Here is a 22,842-nt window from a genome sequence, read left to right as displayed (position 1 = left end):
TCAAGAAGTTTATAATATACTTCGGTGTGGGTTAAGGATTAGGCACGTTCTGAATAACCGGATTACAATGCAGATGTGAGAAGTTAGGACAATGTCTTAAAGGCTGTGCTAAATTTGAAGAGAGGTCACTGTCACCTAAACAGATCAGGAAAAGTTTCATGGACAAAGTAAGGATGTTGATAGTTTGAAGTAAATCTACCACCACTTCTAGAATATCAGCTCAAAGCACATACGGTTTCATTTTCATAAATATGAAGAATTGTACTTTGTTACATAATAAAAAATAACTGTAGAAAAATAACTTTAAATACAATAAATAAAAATAACATTAAAAAAACAAAAGTGGATGCTCATCAATTGGACAATGGCTAAAGAAACAGAGTATTAATGTAATGTGAGAAACCATGAAGATGATGAATACAGAGAAGTATGGAAAGACTTACATGAACTGATGCAGAATGAAGTGAGCAGAGCCAAGAAAACAACATACACAGTGACTACAACAGTGTAAACTGAAAGAACAAACAATGCTAAATAATCAAAAATTAATTTTGCAAAATTACACAGTACAAGGTTGGCCCCAAAGAAGAGAAATAAGAAGATATTTCCCTTTCTACCCCTTTGCAGAGGTCCACACATGTGGAACACTGCATATATTTTCAGATTTTTTGAGTGTATTCATTGGTTTAACTTTTTTTTTTCTATTCTCTCTCTTTTTTCTTTGATTCTTCAAAAATATTTTTTGTTATATAAGATGACTCTGGAAAGGAGAGGAGAGTGAAGAATGCAGAGGGGAATTTGGGCAATGTAAAAACAAAAGATCAATAAAAATTTGTTTTCAAAAATATCATATACATGTGAGCTTCTATTACTAATAGAAATAATGTAAGAGCGAGCAAACATCATCCCCTCAACACATGCCACTGGCTTTCCTGTCTGGCCTTCTCATTAACTCCATCTGCTTCTGCCATGCCAGAGATCCGGTGTTTTCCCTCCCAAATCCTATATTGAGCTCAGCCTTGCTCGCATCTTCTCTTGGGTGGTCCAACATAGTGGGAGGCCTCTGTCAGTGTCATGTTTCCTGTACCAGCAGAACATGTATAGACCAGTCCCCATGCCTTCTGCCTCAATCCAGTCCAGTAGACAGAATGCAAATGCAGCCACCCCCTGGAGTATTTCTGTTGCACCTGGTTTTGCCAGTCAAGCCAAGAATTCTTTACGTGTTTCCAACACTGACCAATTTCTCATTCTTATGCTATCCTATAGATCTTATCTATTCACTGGATTTGTAGTTTTAAGTTTAATTTTTCCATTTACATTAAGAAATCTAGGGACTTTAGAAACACAGCTCTCACAAGGAAACACAAACAGGTATGATAGAAATAATGCTCAATTTGGGGCCCTGAATTTGGTGTATCCTGACCTGAAGTTAATCCTGGCTCTGCTACTTACTTTTGTTGTGACCCCAGGCAAGTCAACTGGGCCTCAGTTTCCTCATCTGTAAACAAAAAAATGAGGAGGTAGGACTAGATAAGGTGTCTTCTAGGTCTAAGAGATGTAATTCTATTTACATCAATAGTCATAGTTATATAGCTCTTTAAGGTTTAAAAAATGTCTTTCATTTTAAAAAATAATTATTTTATTGTTTTTAAGCATTACTATTTCTTTCTAATAACCCCTGCCCAACATAAACTACCCCCTTGAAACAAGGAGGCATAGTTAAGCAAAACAAAGACATCACATTGGTCATGTCCAACAATGTAAATCTCATTTTCCACCTATAATCTCGCACCTCTCTGTGGAGAGGAGGCAGGTACATTTCATCATCAGACCTCTAGTGTCAAGACTTGTCATTGCATTGATCAGAGTTCTAAAGTCTTTCAGGGTTGTTTTCTTTTCCTTTCCAATTATTGTCATCAGTTCATAAATTGTATTCTTGGTTATGATTATTTTGCTTTACATTATTTCACATAATTCTTCTCAAGTGTCTCCAAATTCTTTATATTTGGTTTTTTGTTATTTGGGGCTTTTTTGTTGTTGTTTGTTTTTATAATGCAATGATATTTCATTATGTGGAATCCATCCAAACAACATTCATTCAGCCATCCCCCACTTAATGGCCACTGATTTCATTTCTAATACATTGCTACCATAAAAAGCAGAGGCAGGTAGGTGTTACAGTGAATAGTCAGGAAGACTCATCTTCATGAATTCAGATCTGGCCTCAGATACTAGCTGTGTGACCCTGGGCAAGTCACTTCACTCAGTTTCCTCATCTGTAAAATGAGCTGGGGAAGGAAATGAAAATTTACTCTCATATCTTTGCCAAGAAAGCCCTTAAATGAAGAGTCATAAAGAGACAGACATGACTGAATAACAACAAAAGGTTCTTGAGGGCAAAAACGGTTTCATTTCTGTCTTTGCATCAACCATCCTTCTCTAATCTTATGATACCTCATTTGTTTTCCATTATTGTTTCAGTATCTTTGATAATTGCTCAGCAATCACACCTGCCAGGTTTTTTTTTTTTTGCTTGTTTGTTTTTTTAAGTTCCAAGGATGTGATTCATAGGTGTCAAACTAGATCTGGGAGCTGGGGGCTGGTATTAGGTAACACTCCCAGGTATAACTAGAATCATATTAAAATGTTATTGAGAAATATTTAACAAAATAAATAAAATCTATTAAAACATAGATAATTTCACATTTAAAAACTAAATCAACAAGTGGTTTGAAGGAATCCTCATATGGATTAGTGACCCATTTCTTTTTGAGTTTGACACTTCCGCTGGAGTGTAGCTAGGTACCTTCTCACTATCTCTGTACTTATCTTTGGGTATTGACTTCCAGTCAGTCATTTTTTGTCTTTTCCAGTGTGAAAGCCACCTTCCTTTGTAGAGAAAACAGAAGCAAGATAAGACTTGAGCAGCTGCATCATTTTTCTATTGTTATCAGCCTGTAATCCACTCCATCTTTGATTCTACCCAATATAGCTTTATAAAATCCTCATTTGGGGAAGGCTAGGTGGTGAATAGAGCACAGGCCCTGGAGTCAGGAGGACCTGAGTTCAAATGCAGCGTCAAACACTTAATACTTACTAGCTGTTTGACCTTGGGCAAGTCACTTAACTACAATTGCCTTCCCCCTCCAAAAAGCAAAAAACAAAAACAAAACTAAAATAAAATCCCTATTTGTTGTTAGCTTCCCCCACTGGCTTCAGCTTATTCTGAGCTTTAGCATTCCTGACATTATTTATATTTTTGTTATATTCAGTTCTATTGATGTTTTCTTTTCAAATGACAAACATTTCCAGATTACTCCCACTTTTTAAATAAAGTTAAATAGCTAAGTAAATTGTTTTTTGACAATTAATGACCTAATAGTAACCTCATATGAAAATACACACATTTCATATCTTTAGCACTGCTCTCTTCTATTTTTTAAACCAACAGAAATCTATCTTTTCACCACCACCACCCCCTTTCCATTGAACAAAAAAAGAAAAACAAATTTCTCATAATACACATGCATATTCAAGCAAAACAAATAGCTCCCCTCAATAGCTGACACTACAACAGGATTGTGCCTCATTTAAATTAATTGTTTATTAAAATCTGACTTTCCTTCCATATTCTATACTTTCTTTTAAAATTCTAAGTTGGTGAATTTCTTGTGTATACATATCAATTTCTTTAGACAAATCCCACTTTAAGAACTTCCTTTCTGGAATTGCTTCCCTTTGTATCCAGAATTTCATTCCATCTCTCCAAAGCTAACTTCCCCTGAAGCATTTTGCTCCTTGGGATCCTTCCTATCTTTCCTCAGAGCTTTGAAATCCACATCCTTTTGCAGTCTACAGGAATTTTGTGGCTATACCTTTTTCCCCATCTCCCTCCTTCTCCCAAAGCAAATCTTTTTATTAAGCTAGCTGCTACCGTGTTTCCCCGATAATAAGACACTGTCTTATTCTTTTTTTTTTTTGGACAGAAAAACACCAGAGGGCTTATTTTCAGGGGAGGGCTTATTTTAATGAACATTGACAGCAATTTTAATAAACAGGTAAATGTGAACAAAAAAATGTACCTTTATTCAATAAGCAAATCACTGGGGAAGAACAGGATGACGCGCTCACTGTTGCAGCTCTGATTGGATGCATCTCGGAGCGCGGCGTGCGTTTCACGGGGGGGGACGACGGTGTAGTGTGTAGCGCAGGGGATCACCTTCACTACAGTAGCAATCTCAGTAGGGCTTATTTTCGGGGGAGGGCTTATTTTAGAGGAATCTTACACAGTAAGGGGAGGGCTTATTTTCAGGATAGGTCTTATTATCAGGGAAACATGGTAGCTTATTGGGTTAGAGCTATGTGTGTGTACAGGGAGCCATTTTGTGTATCCTGCTTCTGTATCTATATTTTGGAGGGGCAAGGGAGAAAGAGAGACAGACAGACAGACAGACAGACAGAGACAAACACAGAGAAGGAAAAAGAAAGTGAGATACAAGTAAGATTATGCTCAAAATTTCTCTCCTTTACCATAAATTATAAGAGGGAAGGGACTCTTTCTTCTGGAATACCATAATTTCTATCCCAGTCAGTGAGATTCCGATGCAGAAGAGAATTTTCCCTTATTTGTCCCTTCGTCTTTTGAAGAATGAAATTGTCACTAAGGCAAGTCAAGAAGTCATTAGCTGTTCTGCTTTTGGCAGAAAGAGCTCCAGCAGATGTTTGGATAATTCCTTCCACTATGCCACATTGCTTCTCTTTCAACAGCCCTTTAGATGACATAAATTTATTTTAAAGTACTTGGTAGTTCACTGCAAAACTACCTTTTGACCCATTACTAGACATTTACCTTAGAACTATAGCATTTTAATGGATGTACAAGACAGCTGACAGGTTCTCTGCATAAGGAGACAGTTAAGTTTTGCTTTTACAAGTTTACATAAGACCATGCCTTTATTTCTCTTTGTCCTGTATCCTAGCAACTATGAAATATTTTTCCAGTCATCCTACATGGGCGTTTTGATGGATGAAATCCCAAATTAAATAAAATATTATAGATCCCCCCCTAATTTAGAGGAAACTAGGAAATAATTCAGTAGCGATAGTTGTTCCTTATCTTAAGCATCTAGGACAGAGCTTTGCACCTAGTAGGCTTTTAATTTATGTTTATTGAATTGAATTGACTACAAAGGGAAAAGGGACAATAATGCATTCTTTTAGTTAATTATAAACTTTATGGGTATAAAAACCTCCAAACAAACCATTTCTTTTTAACTTTATATCTCCCCCAGTGTCTGGCATGGTGGTTTGCATATTATAATAAAATATCTAATGAATGAATTGATGCGTGACTGGATGGAAGGGAATGGATTGTGTTGAATCAGTGGCATAAGGTTGAGGTCCAAGTAGTTGAATGATCACATATTTCCAAAGCTACTGAATTGAGCAGGGGCCTGTAGGTAGAGGAAAATGAGTAAGGGTCTCTAGTCTTTGCTTTTAAACCTAAACTAGACAATGACAAGGCCTTATCATTAGTACTCCAATTTCTGAATATTGATGGAAACTCAGTTACCAATGTTGTTAGAATGACCCAGTGAGTTCCAGGCATATTGTGTTAGGTTCTAGAGGTAGTAAGTTAAATAGCTGCAGATTTTATTCTCTAGTTTAAGTAGAATCAGTAAATCAATGAGATTTATTAAGGACCTACTATGTGCAGGGGATTCAAAGACACAAATGTAACAGTCCTTCTCCTCGAGGAGCATTCTATCAGTGGAGACAATGTGTACACTTATAAATGTAACATCAGCTTCAATGGACTCCTCAGACACCACAGATGTCTGAGATTATATCTTTAGGAGAAACAATAATATATTAAGCTATGGGCAGTTAAACTGTCATTCTGGAAATACTTTTAAGAATGATGGCTGACAGGGCGGCTAGATGGCGTAGTGAGTAACAGTGCCGGCCCTGGAGTCGGGAGGACCTGGGATCGATTCTGGCCTCAGATACTTAACACCCACACAAAAAAACTGGCCATGTAACCTTGAGCAAGTCACTTAACCCCAATTACTTAAAAAAAAAAAAAGAATGATGGCTGAAGAGAATCTATGAGAAGACTGAGAAAAAAGAGGTTGAAGAGACATTTTATGTAGACGACTGACAATGACTAAGTTGCAAAGAAGATGAAGATAATTCTTGAGAAGAGACTTTTTATCCTGAGTAAAGTGAATATTTGGGACTATTCCAGAAGTGAGGAAGAGTCAATATAGAGAGATGACTCTGGTTGTGATCTTTCTCAAAGCTGAAACAATTATAATTACAGCATTGTAAACAATTGCTTATGTATCTGTGTTATTATTTATTACAAGGTTCATAAATTGTACATACAACTTTTGTATATATAACTTTGATCTTTAAGCCTAAGAGAGTGAAGGTTTTGACACAGAGAAAGAGGTGAGCAGCTTCTTATGGGAAAAGAGATTTCTCTGGTTTATTAAATATTTAGTTTTAAAGAAAGTGGGGCAGAAATGAGCTAATTGGTTAATTAATGAGAGAGGTTGCTATTTTGGTAATTAATAAATATCCAAACAAACCCTGATATTATCTTAAAAGAAGGAGTGAGAATCAATGTGGTAGTTATGATTCAAGTAAGAGTGACCACCCCATGTAGGCTACATGTGAATGTGACCTACCCACAAAACCCTCTTAGATGAGAATATACAAATACATACAAAATTAATACAGGGGAGCTTGGGAAGGAAGTCACAAGCAGTTGGGAAGACCAGGAAAGGCTTTGTGTGGAAGGTACTGCTTGAGCTGAATCTTGAAGAGATTATATATTTGAGGAGAATGGAAGGTTTTGTCTTTCATAGCTATGGATAGAAAAAGAATGTATAATCACACATGGAATAGGAGAGAATAGAAAATATAAAATTTTTGCTGTTGTTCAGACATGTGTGATTCTTTGTAACCAATTTGGGGTTTTCTTGCCAGAGTGGTTTGCTATTTGTTTTTCCATCTCATTTTATACATGAGGAAACTGAGGCAAACAGGGTTAAATGACTTGTCCTCGATCACCCAGATAGTTGTTTGGGGTTGGCTTTGAATTTAGGTCTTTCTCACTCCAGGTCCACCATTCTATTCACTGTGCTACAGTTGCCTCAAGTAATGTATAGGTAAATTATCTCTCTCTCTTATCTATCCATCTCTCTCTCTCTCTCTCTCTCTCTCTCTCTCTCTCTCTCTCTCTCTCTCTCTCTCTCTCTCTCTCTCTCTTTCTCTCTCTCTCTCTCTCTTTCTCTCTCTCTCTTTCTCTAGTAGCACAGTGCCGGGCACAGAGTATGTGCTTAATAATGCTTGGTTATGGGACTGACATATGTCCCAGATGATTCAGAACAGTCCCAATTATAAGAAAAGAAAGTGTGTTTTTAATAAAGTTTGCAAAAGAATTATCCTTTCTTGATCATGCGTCCTGATTTGGTGTTTGGAAAATATGGTCACTGTTTATATAAATATTTATATTGTGGTTCAGCAAAGGAGTCCGGGTATTTTGTAAACAGGGTGGTTAGGGAATAGCATGTTTGGACAAAGTTGAGTTGTGGTGACAAAGTTGCTGCCTTGGGAAGGCTTCCTGGAGGCAGTGAGCTTTTTTAAGTACCCTCTTTAGAAGTTTATAAATATTTTTAGGATTAGGTTTCACTTTTCACCAGCCTTTCATTTTCAGAACTTTCTTTTCCTTGGCACTGTTTTGCCTTCTTGATGTGTTCTAGGCATTATGCCCACTTTGATTTATTCTGTCTTTATTTATACAATGTCCCAGATGTAGTGGCAATGGACAGTTTATAAATACTACCTGGAGAAACTCAACTATTATTCCACCCTGTCAAGATGTCATTTGAAGATGACAAATATATTTCCTGAATTATTTGAAATTCTTGCCTTTCTGCTCTGCCTCTCTATTACAGTCCTCCTCATCCCAGCTGTACACATTTTTTTCTACCAATAAAACCTTGATGTTACTGTTGTCTCCTCCACTCCTCACTGCTCTCACTTCCCATCACACCCCTTTTTCCATGGTAAAGTCCCAGATAATATTACTAACAGGTAAAAAAAAATACCGAAGGGACAATATGGTGATAAAACAGGCAAAATTTGATTTTATAGTGAGTTAGCATTTCTGGAATGCTAAATCTACCCAAACTGTTTTATGAAATTGCATGTAGTTTATTCTGCCCAATTAGATAGCATTAGGATCAGAGAAAGGGCTGTCGTGAACCTTCAGAGGTGAGCTTTCTGTGCACACGAAGTAGCTTTTGGACTCAGATCTGTGGTTTCATTGGCATAGAAAGTAATTGAAGAAATTCACCTTTGTAAGAGCTATTTCCATGCTTTCTCTGCTCCAGGAAGTGACACAGGGTCCCAGCCTTATCTTCATCTCATGAAGAATAGCAATGACTCCAAGAACCTACTGCTTTACTTTTTTCTTCTCCCCAAATGCTATATAAGTTGCTAAAATGGAGCCAGGGAGTCTTTCCCAAAGTTCATGCGAGGCTCAGGTCAGCTTCAGGACAAAATATGGAAGACAGACCCCAGAAATTCTGTCTTTATCTACTTGCACAAAGAGTGAGTTTTTAAAACACTACAGAACCCTTAGTGCAACATGCCTGTCTTATGTGAATACAATGCTATGTATGCCTGTCTTTCTGCCAATACCTCAGCCCAGCGCCCTTTACAGAGTAGCCACTTAGCAAATAATTGATGAATGAATGAATGTTATGAAGCATAAGCATGGAGGGTACCATAAAATGTACATCTTGATCCTTTATTACTAGATTTCTTATTCTATAGAGGGTTTTATCTCAGTCTTAATCAAAATAACCACTGGCATCCTGATGCTTTTTCTGAATTGATATTTTAATGTTAGAAGTCAGGAGACAAAAAATGACTGTTCCCATAACCCACACCACTAGGAGTTTATTGTATAGATGAAACCATGACCTTCCTTTTGAGGGGTCTAACAAGATAAAAGAAAATGATGTTCAGTTACAGGAATGCATTTTTAAACTGACTTATGCAGGTGTTACCTACCAGTTATGAATAGATGACTCAGGGGAGTATTTTTAAATAAATGTTGTATTCCATTCAAACAACCCAGCCATGAAGGAAATATTATTCTTATGCTAAGAAAGAGACAAGTGTCTGGGTGAAAAGTAATGTTTCTGTTATCTCTTCTACAACAGTGGGTATGTGTCTGGATTGGAAAAATCAACTAATTACGACAGCCTCATCCAAAGAAAAGGAACAGTGAGTATCATAAAAAATAGATTTACTAATATAAATCTGGTGGGAAAATCAATGATTATATAATTCAATGAAACTGTTTTTGATGCCTTGGAAACATTTATAGGTTACCACTGCATTGTTGTTCTCATTAACAGTTTAACTGTAGTGTTCCTTTAAATGACAAAGAGAATGTATTAACGATGGCAGGTTTATAAGAAAATACCTCCAGAGTCTTCTTCCTCCCCATCCATGATTGCTGTAAAGTTTGTTATTATTCATAACTCATAGTGTCATAGATTTAGAGCTATAAGAGACTCTGCAGGTCACCTAGTCCAACCATTTCATTTTACACATGAGGAAACTTAACCATTAACAGTTAAATCTGTTTAACTACAAGATGAATTTTTCCCAGGGTGTCCAAGATAGTACAATATTTTGATTACGTTTCACCATTGAGTATTCTTGAATACACAGGTGTTTAATGAATAGGTCCTAATACTGCCCCAGGCTCTGTTGGGGATAAAGTTAAAAGTTGAAAAGATGAGAGTCCCTGACTCCTCGGTCATAGATTTAGAGCTACAAGGGACCATATTGTCCAGGCCCCTCATTTTACATATGAGAAATCTAGGAGCAGAGTAGGTTCTCAGATTCCAAATCCAATGGGTTTTTTTTTTCCTATAGCCCCAGGCTGCCTCTCAGATAAGATATTCATTAAATTCTTAGAGAACAAAACAATATGAAAACTATATAATTCTAAGTACAATAAGAACTCTAAAGAAGGAGATATCACAATGACCTGAAACTATCAGAAAATATTAAATAGAGAAGGAAGTCCTCAACCTGGAAGAAGAATGGGTAGAATTTGCATTGGAAGAGAGCAGGACAGCCCATATTGAGAAGTGAGGAGAAGGATCCAAAAGCATGAGCATAATTTTGGAGGTGAAAATCAGCTTGTGGGAACCTGTAAAAAGCCTGTGTTAGTGATGGAGAAAAGGCTGAGTAGGCAGAGAGGCCGCAACATGGAGGGACTTTAAATGCTAGCCTGAGAGATTGGGATTTGATTCAGTGACAGTAAGAGAGTATTCAAAGATCTGTGGCAGGTGAATAATGTGGTGAAATCGACATTTTTGAGGAGTGTCATCTATAGCAATGTGCAGGAGGGGTTGGATACAAGAGAAACGGGAGGTGGGAAGACCAAGGAACGAGAGTAGTTTAAGATGAGGTGTCTAGAATGGAATAGTGGCCCAGGAAATAGAGGAAAAAAAAGAAAGAACCCTCTACAAGGCAGAACCATTAAGATCTGGTGACTGGAGAGGCAGCTAGGTGGCACAGTGAACAGAGTTCAGGCCCTGGAGTCAGGAGGACCTGAGTTCAAATGTGAACTCAGACACTTGACACTTACTATCTGTGTGACCTTGGGCTAGTCACTTAACCCCAATGACCCTGCCTTCTCCCCTCCCCCCCAAAAAAAAAAGATTTGGTTACTGAGGATATAAAGAAAGACCAAAGGAGATAGAGAAAACAGATAATGCCAAAGTTTCCTACTAGGAAAAGCAATAATAACTAATATTTGTGTGGCATTTTAAGGTTTGCAAAGTGCTTCATATACATTATTTCATTTGATCTTCAAAGTGCTGCAACTGTTATTTTATAAATGAGGACACTGAAGCTAGTAAAAGTTAAATGACTCGCCCAGGCTCACACAAGTGGTAAGTTCCTGATTTGGGTAAGACCCAAGTCAGACACTTTATCTACTATTTTGCCTACTTGCCTAGTACAGTAATTTCAATTATGTCATTACTGTATTGCCCAATTAAAATTTTGGCATAGAAGCATCTTGACATCTCCAACATTCAAATGCTAAAATAGATGAGTAATCTCAATTCCAAAGTGTCTTCATGATAGAGATTGTACCCTATTTAAGCTTGCCCATGCTGTGCCACTCTTGTTCATGTTCTCCTATGAAATTCACCTCAGACGGTCCACCCAACATGATGGTGACATTCCTTGCTTTCTTCCGACATGGCAAAGATTCCAGAGGAGATCGCTCACTGTCTACCCATCGATTCTCATTCTTGCCACGTGGCCAATCCATTTTCTGTCCCTCTCTTCTGATTCCTTAAAGATATCTTTTCTTCTTGTTCTTCAGAGTCCTTCATTAAATATATACTTTAGTCTAGTCATACCTACCATATGCCTCCCCTGTGCTCTCTTTAGGAGACTCATTTTTCATTCTTCAGAGACAATTGTGTTCCATATCTCTGTGTCATATAGCAGTTCCTATAGAATGTTAGTTTTGAAAAGATGGGTCTTTGCTTTCCTGGGAAGGTTGGAGTCAGTAAAGTTTTTAGATTTCCCAAACACAATCCAGGCTGCTATCTTCCTCTTGCTCAACTTTCAACCTGACTCAGCATCTGCCTGCCCTGTTATCTGTTACAGATAGACATAGTGATGGGATGAGTTTTTAAAATTGTCCACGACATCCTTATTTTCACCTTGGCTATTTTCCACTTTCAGTTTGTGCTGCCACTATTGGATCACCTTCTTAAAAAAAAAAAAAGCTTCTTTTGGAGAAGGAACCGGTAAACCCCATTGGTATCTTTGCCAAGAAAATCCCAAATGGCGTCATGAAGAATCAGACAGGACTGAAATGATACAACAACAAAACACCCCTTTCTAAAAGCTACTTAAGGCTAGATGATTAATTAATGTTAACTTTCCCCTTCTAAACTTATCACCAGAAAATGTGCCTTGGGCAAGTTTAGCTACTTGACTCTGCAATCCCTTTACCCCAATCTTTTTCCACCCTGTTGCTTCTGCTGCTTCCTGCTCTGTACCCCCGTCCCACACTTTTTACCTCTTTCATTGAGATCTTTGATCAAATTGCCATTACCATTGCCTCTGGAAAGGATACTAATGGACTGCATTATTTTTTCAATGACCATCCATAGCATCCTTCTTGGGCTGCTATTCCCCTGTGTGGGTTGCTTCCTCCTTTAGACTATGAGCTTCCGAGGACAGGGATTTTCACTTTTGCATTTGCATTCCTAGTGCTTAGCATAGTGTTTGAAACATGAGAATCTAATTCATTTTAAATAATCCATTCATACATTCCATATGCATTTTTCAACAATTTCAACAATAAACATTCTTCATCTACTTCATCCACTTTGTCTTTCCTGTGTGAATAGATAATGGTCAAATTCCTTTTAATTATTGCATCCAGAAGGTTCTTTAATATTCCAGAACTGAACTTGATGCAATCAACATGATGTCATTTACAAACAGCATTTAGAGGACGCTCATACACAAGGAATCACTCTTTATCCTGGATTCAGCATTGGATCTTCTCTATCACAGGTGTGAACACCTTTTGCAAGCATTTAACCCTGTTTTATGCTCCACCTGATGTTTGTTACTAGACAGTTGTTGAACAATGTTATTTCTGCTAGATATAAATCTTTCAAGGACTCCTGACTGATTTTGATGTTTGGACAGGAGATACCTTCTTGTAAAAGAGCATGTGAAGAAGAATTTGTTCTACCAAATCAAATACTTATTTGTAATCAACAAATAATCATCATAATGGTATTTTACATTCTCCATACTTTTTTGGCAAATTAGTCAGATATTTTTCTGATCAAGATACTTTATGCCCCTTTGTTGTAGAGACAATTAAATTACATTGATTAAGTTTCTTGATAAAATTAATATAGTCAGTATTGATGTCATTTCTGTTGTCCATTTCCCATTTTTTCATTTTTGTTACTTATTTAAATATTTCACACTTAATTTGTTTCAATTGTATACTATATTTATCTCATTTTTATCTTTTTAAAGTAATATTGATAATTCTGATCTTAGCATTGATGACTTGATTGTTGAATAGTGCACAGACAATTGAATCAAAGATCATTCCCACATCAATAACAAGTCTTCATCTGGCAAAATATAATTTATTTAATTCTTATTTGAGGTCCCAAAAGTCTAGAACCTATCAATTCTTTTTTGTTCACAATATAGAGTCCTGAAACTTTTTTGTAATCTGTGTCTCAAGTCTTTGGCCTTTCTCATTTCTTCCTGAACCATGCTTTCCTATACATTTCTCACCATCTTTATCTTTTTCCACTTTTGCAATGAAGTCACCATGTATCAGATTTTATGTTAATTTAATTAGAAGAATCTTGTCAAGTCTTTTATAGAATTTCTTTACCACTTTATCCCCATCAACTGATTTTGGTACATATACTGTAATTATTTTCCTGATGGCCTTTTTGCAAATAACACTTTTATTTTTAGTTTTGCAAAACACGATCCCATGATTCCATGGGATCTTTTACTTTTACACGTACAATAAAACCCACTCTTCCCAATCCTTTCTTTGCCTCTCTAATGAATACCTGTGAAACGATCCTTTCATTTAACTGCAACTTTCTTCTTTCTTTTTAGTTTCATTTAGTAAGAATGTCATTTTCTATATGATTCAGCTCTCCTAGTTTGAAGCCCTTCAGAAAATGCCTTAGTTTCATTGAAGAAAAAGATCTCATATCTAAATTACAAAGTAAACCAGAATTATGTGAGCATCATCGCAGAAATTATCGTTGCTGGAAAGCTAAAGAGTAGAAAATAAATTTGGTTGTTTTTCTACTCATAGACCCACACATTGTATGTCTAATTGTTCTAGGTCATTTTAATTTTCAAGGGTTCCCTCTTTGTAAGAGTAACATTTTAGAATGGCCTTTCCAGCCTGAGCTTCCTCATGTTTTTAATCCAGCAAATCAATATCTGATATATGCAATTTATATGGAAATACACTCCCCTTTGAGTTGATTGTACCATGATGCTCTCTCTTAAATAGTAAGGGGAGGAAGAGAAATCTCCATAACTTTATTTTGGAGTAATATTTATTTCCCTCTAAAGAATGTATACTGCTTGAGGGCAGAGACTGTTTTTCTGTCTTAAATCCACAGGGCCTAGCCCAGTATCTAGCACATTATAGACACTTAATAAATGCTTGTTTAACAGAATTGAGGATATTCTAATAAATTTCAATTTAAAAATTACTATGATGTAATTTTAAAATCTTATCAATGTTTTAAGTATTCCTTCTCTCTTTGACAAATAACACATTAGAAAATAATTGCCTTTTGAACTTTTTTCTTTGCTTTTCCAGAGGGATAATTGCCATGGACTGATTAAATTAAAAAACAAGTATCACTGATACCAATTAATTAGTTACCTACTTATTCTTTTGAAATTTTACTGCAAGTTTCTGATTAAGAAAAATAGAGTATAGGAAAGATAATTCATAAGCTTTCATAAAACTCTTGAGATTACTTATTTTTACTGGTTTATAATGAAAACATTTTCCTATAAATAGTTTCTGTGGCCTGGCCTTTGTAGGAATTGAATTCAGGAACTTACAAATTTTTTTTTTCTGCACTAGTGGATTTTTCATTCTCCTGAGTATCAGTTCCTCAAATTTTCTGATGACAAACGCTATCACTTGACTTCTTTTGAATATGTCTAGTTGGGATGAACTTGATACACCTTTGAGCTTTACAGATTTCTATATTATTATAAGGAAAATGTCCTAGTTAACCACAGAGGTACCAGCAGATGATTAATGGACTTAGATGGATGCAGCATTATTGTAGAGAAAATGGATGGATATATTTGGGGGAGTTAGTGTTTCAGCAACAAAACATCTTAATATATTCCTTCTATCATTCCCAGTACCAGCTATATTTGTGCTTTCAGAAGTTCTAATGGACAAACCAGTGAAGTAGTCATTAATTTCTCTCAAGAAAGCAATAATGGAGAAGACCCTGTAACCCTCTTTGGCTTGATGTAGTCAGCACAATACCATATGCAAACAGGAGAATTTGGAATATCTTACCATCTATGGGGAATCCCTTTTTTTTGAAGGGGGGAAGGCAAGGCAATTGGGGTTAAGTGACTTGCCCAAGGTCATACAACTTGTTAAGTGTCAAGTGTCTGAGTCCTCCTGACTTCATGGCTGGTGCTCTGTTCATTGTACCACCTAGCTGCCCCTTTCTTTTTTTTTTAATCTCTTGCAAGACATCTCCTCTGTTTAGTGATGAACACCTTTGGTAGACATATACAAATTAACAAGCATTGATTATAATATAGTAATAAATGATATATCATTATGTATTAATCATGATACATAATATATAATAATAATATAATATTTTGGTTACTTTGTTAGATACAGGGGATACAAAGACAAAAATGAAGTGTCCCTTCCCTCAAGGAGCTTACATTCAGTTTGTGGAAATAATATTTACACATAGAGCTAAATACAAAATATAGACAAGGTAAATATAGTAGCATTTTGAAAGTATCAGGAAAAGCCAAATGTATGAATTGCCGGTTGAAACGAGTTTTGAATTGAGGTAGGTGGCACAGCAGATAAAGCACTAGACAGGTGAGGAAGATCAGGAAGACCTGTACACACATCCAGTCTCAGATACTCACTGACTGTGTAACTCTGAGCAAGTCACTTAATTTCTGTCTGCCCTGGTTTCCTTATATGTAAAATGGAAATAATAACATCTAACGGCCAAGGTTGTTGTAAGGATAAGGTGAGATAATATTTGTAAAGTGTTTTATAAACCTTATAATTCTATATAAATGTTAGCTCTCACCACCAATCATCATTATCATAATTATTGTTATTATTCTAAAATTTAGAGGTGCATAGGGGGTATCTTCCAGACATGGGGAACAGCCAGTGAAAAGGCACAGAGATGGGTTTGAATGTGGATGTTACTCACTTGATGTTACTAATCAGATAATTCTTTTTTTTTGGAGGGGGGAAGACAAAGCAATTAGGGTTAGGTGACTTGCCCAAGACACACAGCTAGTAAGTGTGTCAAGTGTCTGAGGCCACATTTGAACTCAGGTCCTCCTGACTCCAGGGCCAGTACTCTATTCACTGGGCCTCCTAGCTGCCTTGAATCAGATAATTCTTGAACAGTGTTATTTGTTATTGCGTTTGTTAGATAATTATGTATGATCTTAACACACATAAGAGGAACTCCTTGATAGAAGAGAATCTTTAAGGCTTTTATCATAGCAAGCTACTATTGTGGATAGAAACACAGGAAAAAGTATGCATCGCACTGAATAATTCATATTTATAAGGTTTTTTTAGTGAAACCATCAATGAAAGCATTTACATAGTGCACAATCAGTTGAAACCTGGAAATATTTTCAAGTGATCCTTTTTATAGCATTTGTTATATAAAGCAGTTTGACCTGTAATTATTTATGTAAGTGAATTTAAGTTATGAGATTTATAGATGATTGACAATGCAAAAATGTACATAGCATAGGAAAAATATGCATATTTCTACATCCCCCAATAGTATGCATGTTCCAACATAGTCTTAATTCTTTTCATCGTCAGCATACTTTCACTAATTATCTCAAGAGTAGAAATTCTGGCTCCAGATTCACAAATTATTTTCACAGGATATTAAATCCATAACCATGAACTAATAACTATAGATCACAGCAATATAGAGGAGAGGTTCAGGTTTATTTGAGGTCAGATATACTGTTGTCTTCCTTGGAACAGTTCTGTGTCCTAGCCTTCTGACAGACTACTAAAGCAGTGAAATCTGTTGACAAAATAGTGTTTGTTTTCTTTCTATTCATATAGTTTGTTGCAGGATAATAAATATGTTATGAAGGAAATAAGACATTTACTAAACTTTCTCTAGCTTGATGTTAATTTGCAGACAAAGACAGATACAGGTGGATTTCCTTTGTGTGAATTCAGGAGATTTCCTTTTTGGGAGCAAGAACTGGCAAAAAAATACTCTTATAAAATGGTAAGTTTGAACTTCTAGAAAGAAATTATGTTTTCATTTTATGTGCTCCTTCGGACAGTAAAGTTCTGCTGATTATGCCTCAGATGGAGATGGGCAAGATTCACTTTTGCTTTCCCAAATCTGAGAATCCTGGGAAGGTCTCTTCCCTGGGATGAAACCTGTGGTAGGGTTTCAGGTTGAAAAAAGAGTCCTATCCTCTTCAGGGGGAGTAGTGATGGCTGGGGGCTTCACTTGGCCTCTGTTGCTTCCTAAGTGCTGTCCCTAGATTGGGGCTACTTTGTTCAGCTCCCAGTTTGGGGCTGCATCAATGTGAAAGGAAAGGGAACAAGACTTCCACCTCTGTAGGAGAGGAGCTGGGACAGAAGAACAATGAAGGGAAAGGAAGGAGTTAGTGACTTGAAGAAGAGTAAAAACTGGTGAGTATTTACAGGGGGAGGAGTAGAGGTGGGAAAGATTGGATGTATTCATGTGGGAAATGAGACTCACGTAAACTGCTATTTGTAAAGTAAGCCCCAAGCTTGAATGGTCTTAGCATAAGGATGCCAGCTGTGGAGGGAGGGTATAGCAAAAGACTCTAGAGAGTGAATTAACAAGAACTGGAATAATTGTTCTTCTCTGACCTAGGTTGTATTTCTTGCTGACGAATATTGTAACTACTGTCAAGATATTTTACAAAATGTGAGGAATCAGGAACTTGACAGGGTAGGATTTTACACATCAAAATCAAATACCTGTGGTTTCATGGGTATGGGCATTCCTCCTGTCAACATGGGCCATACTTATTAATGTTTTTACTTCAAGAAATCAAAGAGGTGATATTTAATGAATAAACATGCCATTTAGCTAGCTAATAGGTATAACTTTATATGTATTCATTAATATAAAATTTAAACATTGTGTGAGATAAAGATAATTAAGAGGCAGTGTGTTTTAGTGGATAAAGAGCCAACTTTGGAGTCAGAAAGATCTGGGTTTGAGTTCAACCTCTAAAAATAATACCTACGTGACTATAAAAAAATTTAACTTCTCATTAGAGAGTAAGACATCTCTCTAAGACTATAAATCACCAAAGAGTGGCCAGTCTGCATCAAAGGGAGTTTCCACACTGGAAGTTACACACACACACACACACACACACACACACACACACACACACAGACCACTAAGGGCAGTTAGGTGGCACAGTGGATAGATCATCGGCTCTGGAGTCTGGAGGACCTGAGTTCAAATCCAGCCTCAGACACTTAGTAGCTATGTGATCCTGGGCAAGTTACTTGACTTGGATTGCCTCCAAAAAAGAAAAAAAAACACAAACAAAAAAAATTACAGAAAAAAGGAAGGAAGGAAAGAAAAAAGAAAGGATAATTCCTTAGCCACTATTTTCATTTCCTTCTTTAGTGTGTCCCCATTTTATAGATAAGGAACTAAAACAAATAGGGATTGAGTGAATTGCCCAAGGTCATACAGCTAGTTAAGCGTCCAAGGCCAGATTTGAATTCCCCACTCCAGGCCCAGTGCTCTATCCTCTGTGCCACCCAGCTGACCCCTGCCCATGATACTGATATATAGATATGTAATTGATTTCCACTGAAATCCTATGCGCTATTTTTACTATAATGGCCTTTATCAGCGGTGAACACTTCTCTAATTATTTGAATCTGTCTTTATTTGTGTGAAGAATGTTTTATGATTATATTCATATAGATCCTGCCTGTCACTTGGCAGATAGATTCCCAACTATTTCATACTAGTAATCTGTAGTTAAACAGAATTTTTCTTTCTATCTCTTCCTGCTGGGTTTTGTTGGTAATATTTAGAAATATTAATGGTTTGTATAGATTTATTTTATATCTTGTAGCTTTACTGTTTTGACTAGTTTTTTAGATGACTCTCTAGGGTTCTCTGAGTAAACCATCCCATCATCTAAAATCTTCATCATCCCCCTATCAAAAAGTGAGTTTTGTTTCCTCATTGTCCGTGCTTATTCCTTTGATTTCTTTTTCTTCTCTTATTGTTATAACTAGCATTTCTAGTATAATATTGAATAATAATATTGATAATAGTCATCCTTGCTTCATCCCTAATCTTATTGGGAAGGCTTCTAGTTTATCCCCATTAAAGACAATGCTTGCTCTTGGTTTTAGATAGATATTACTTATCATTTTATGAAAAGTTCTATTTATTCCTGTGCTTTCTAGTGTTTTTATTTAAATAGGAATAGGTATATTTTGTCAAAAAGCTTTTTCTGCATCTGTTGAAATAATCATATGATTTTTGTTATTTATATGGTAAATTATTGCTTAGAGTTTTCCTAATATTCAACTGGCTCTGAAGCCCTGGTATAAATCCAACCTGATCATAGTAATAATATTTATGATATATTATTATAATCTCTTTGCTAGTGTTCTATTAATAATTTTAAAATTAATATTCACTAGGGTAATTGGTGTATAGTTTTCTTTCTCTGTGTTTGCTCTACTTGGTTTAGGTATCAAGACCATATTTATGTGATAGAAGGAATTTTTTGTAGGACTCTTTTTTATCTTTTATTTTTTCAAACAGTTTATATGGTATTAAAATTAATTGTTCTTTAAATGTTTGGTAGAATTATCTTCTAAATACATCTGGTCTTGTTTTTTCCCCATTATAGAACTCTTTCTATATAACTCAATTTCTTTTTCTAAGATAGAGTTACTTGTCTTCTATTTCCTCTTCTGTTCATCGGGGGAATTTATATTTCATTTAGATTGTCAGTTTTATTGGCATATAACTGAGAAAAATAGCTACTAATAATTGTTTTTATTTCATCTTCATTTGTTGTTGAGTTAACCCTTTTCATTTGTGATACTGATAATTTGGTTTTTTTTCTTCTTTTTAATTAAATAAATCAATTTATCCAATTCAATTAGGAAAACAAACAAAAAACCAAGCAAACAAAAACAGAAACCAGAGAAAATATACATACCAGATAATAAGTAAAGGAGCTCTCCACCAATTGAGAGCAAGAGATGGAGAGGTGGAGAGAGAGGTGAAGAGAGACAGAGAAAAGAAGAAAGGAAGAAAGGAAGGAAGGAAAGAAAGAAAGGAAGGAAGGAAGGAAGGAAGGAAGGAAGGAAGGAAGGAAGGAAGGAAGAAAGAAAGAAAGAATTTTCATAAGAAGAAATTCCCTGAAGTCTCACTGTAGCAAGCTGGTAATAGCGACATGATGGAGAATGCCAACTCCTCCCATGTTGGCCTCCTTTCAGAATCTTTTTCCTCAGCTATTTGAAGTGGGATTGGCATCTTTCATTTTCTCTTTGGAAGTTGGAAGCGAGAAGAACCTTTTCATGCTTCTCTTGATTCTTGTATTTGAAAGTCAAATTTTGTATTCAGCTCGGGTCTTTTCATCAAACATGCTTGAAAGTCATCTATTTCACCGAATGTCTATTTCTTTCCCCTGAATGATTATACTCAGTTTTGCTGGGTAGGTGATTCTTGGTTTTAATCTTACCTCCTTTGATGTCTGGAATATCATATTCCAAGCCCTCTGATCCCTTAATGTAGAAGCTGTGTTATATAATGTAGATCCTATGTTATCCTGATTGTACTTCCAAAATACTAGAATTGTTTCTTTCTGACTGCTTTGCAATATTTTTTTCCTTGACCTGGGAATTCTGGAATTTGGCTACAATATTTCTAGGAGGTTTCCCTTTGGGATCTCTTTAAAGGGGTGCCACCACCACCTCTACCACTCCTACTACCCTGGGGCTAAGGCTGGACCATGCTGCTCTCTCACCCAGGTCCCACAGAATTTTCCCACTGACCTTTTATGTTGTCTTTGGTGTTTGTGGGTTGAGAAGTCTGGAAACTGCCACAGCTGCCAGTGACTTAGTCCTCTGAGGCCTGCTCTGGCTCTGTCTGTGCTGGCAGGGCCCTCCCTGGACTGTACTCTGCTCCCAGCCTGGTACAAAAAATCTTTCCAGTTGACCTTCCAGGTTGTCTTGGGCAGGAGATTTGTTTCACTCTGTCATTTTGTGGGTTCTGCTGCTCTAGAATTAGTTTAGAGTAATTTTTTTTACATGTTTTTGGAGGGGTTTCGGGGCAAGCTCAAGCAAGTCCCTGCTTTTACTCCACCATCTTGGCTCCACCCCACCACGCTTCTTTCTTTTTAAAATCAAATTAGGTGGGAAAACTAAAACAAAATTCAAGTTAGCCTATAATTTATATATTTAAAATAAAAATGGCTCCTAGTTTTGTTTATTAGTTCAATTTTTTTTTGCTTTCAATTTTATTAATCAATTTTTTGATTTCTACTTTGGTATTTAATTGGGAATTTTTAATTTGTTGTTTTTCAAGGTTTTTTTTTTTAGTTGTATACCCAATGTGTTGGTCTAGTCATTCTCTCTTTTACTGATATAAGCATTTAGAAATATAAATTTTCCCCTTAGTACTACTTTGGCTGCATCTCACAAATTATAGTATGTTGTCTCATCATTATTATTATCCATAATGAAATTATTAATTATTTCCTACGTTTTGTTCTTTGTCTCTTTAGGATTAGATTATTTAGTTCCCAATTAATTTTTAATCTATGTTTCAAAGGCCCTTAATTGATTGTAATCCTCATTATATTACCACCAGAAAAAGATGTATTTGCTGTATCTGTCTTTTTTCATTTATTTGTGATGTTTTTGTGCTCTAATATATGATCAATTTTTGTGAAAATACCATACCCAGCTGCAAAGTAGGCATGTTTCTTTCTATTCCCTTTCAGTATTCTCCAGAGGTCTACTGCATCTAATTTTTCTAAAAATCAGTTCATCTCCTTAATTTGTGTCTTTTTAATTTTATGGTTATAATTTTCTTTAATTATTTTTTGTATTATTGTATCAAGATTCTTTTTTTTATCATAATTTTCAGTTAGTGCGATAATTTTTATATTTTCTTGATCTGTTCTCCAAATCTGTTGTTTTCTTATAAGATGCTTCACTTTCTCTTTTTTCATGTTTTGGTTAATTATTTCTTAATCTTTTATAATTTCATGGCTTCACTTTGCCCAATTCTAATTTTCAAGGTGTCATTTCCTTCCTTAAGCTTCTGGATCTCCTTTTCTAATTGGTTGACTTTCCATACATAACCTTCTTGTTTTTCTTGGATTGTTCTTATTTTTTCTTCTTAGTTTTTCCTCCAGCTCTATCATTTGATTTTTAAAGTCTTTTTTAAAGATCTTCTATGAATTCTTTTTGGGCAGGTGACCTTTTGACGTTACTCTTTGGGGATTTCTTTACTTCAGTATCCTTTTCTGAAGATGAATCCCAGTCATCTCTATTCCCATAATAGCTATCTATGGTTGGATTCTTTCTCCTTTGCCTGTGCATTTTTGTTGTAATAACTTAATTTTTGTAATCACCTCTAGCCCTGGGGTATGGGAAATGGTACCTCTTGCCCCAGATCTTCAGTTCCCCCTCTAACCTGGAACCCAAGCCAAACCTCCAACCTCCCTTAAGTGCCCACAGCCAGGGACTTTCTGTCCCACTGCTTCTGCACTCACAGGGTGTGTGATACTTCCTTCTCACTCCCACCGCTCAGCACAGCACAGCTGGATCTGGGGTTCCTTGTCAGCAGAGGTTCCCTCAATCTTCCCAAGCTCAAACGTCCAACTTTCCCTCACTATCTGGGGGTAAAAGTTCCTGTGACTGGGGCTGAGACAAATAATTCT

The 22,842-nt window shown here is 36.2% G+C and overlaps 1 protein-coding gene across 7 annotated transcripts in view; it reads left to right on the top strand.

The window, feature by feature from the left end:
- The window catches only part of RFX8 (regulatory factor X8), a 135,555-nt gene that overhangs the window by 65,542 nt on the left and 47,171 nt on the right, over positions 1–22,842 (top strand). For 2 of the 7 annotated variants that reach the window (XM_069100519.1, XM_069100523.1), the window contains exons 5-7: positions 9,240–9,303; positions 17,034–17,144; positions 17,769–17,846. In XM_069100519.1, coding sequence (XP_068956620.1) covers positions 9,240–9,303; positions 17,034–17,144; positions 17,769–17,846 — 253 coding nt within the window. Of the gene's footprint in view, positions 1–9,239; positions 9,304–17,033; positions 17,145–17,768; positions 17,847–22,842 lie in introns of those variants that run through there. The other 5 variants (XM_069100520.1, XM_069100521.1, XM_069100522.1 and 2 more) reach the window with 5 other exon arrangements.

The sequence above is a fragment of the Petaurus breviceps genome, unplaced genomic scaffold (genome assembly GCF_028583685.1).
Source record: "Petaurus breviceps papuanus isolate PSGF00001 unplaced genomic scaffold, PetGlider_PUasm1.0 419, whole genome shotgun sequence".
Taxonomy (NCBI): Eukaryota; Metazoa; Chordata; class Mammalia; order Diprotodontia; family Petauridae; genus Petaurus; species Petaurus breviceps.
Note: the sequence above shows the minus strand (reverse complement) of the source record. Positions and strands in the feature narration are given on the sequence as shown.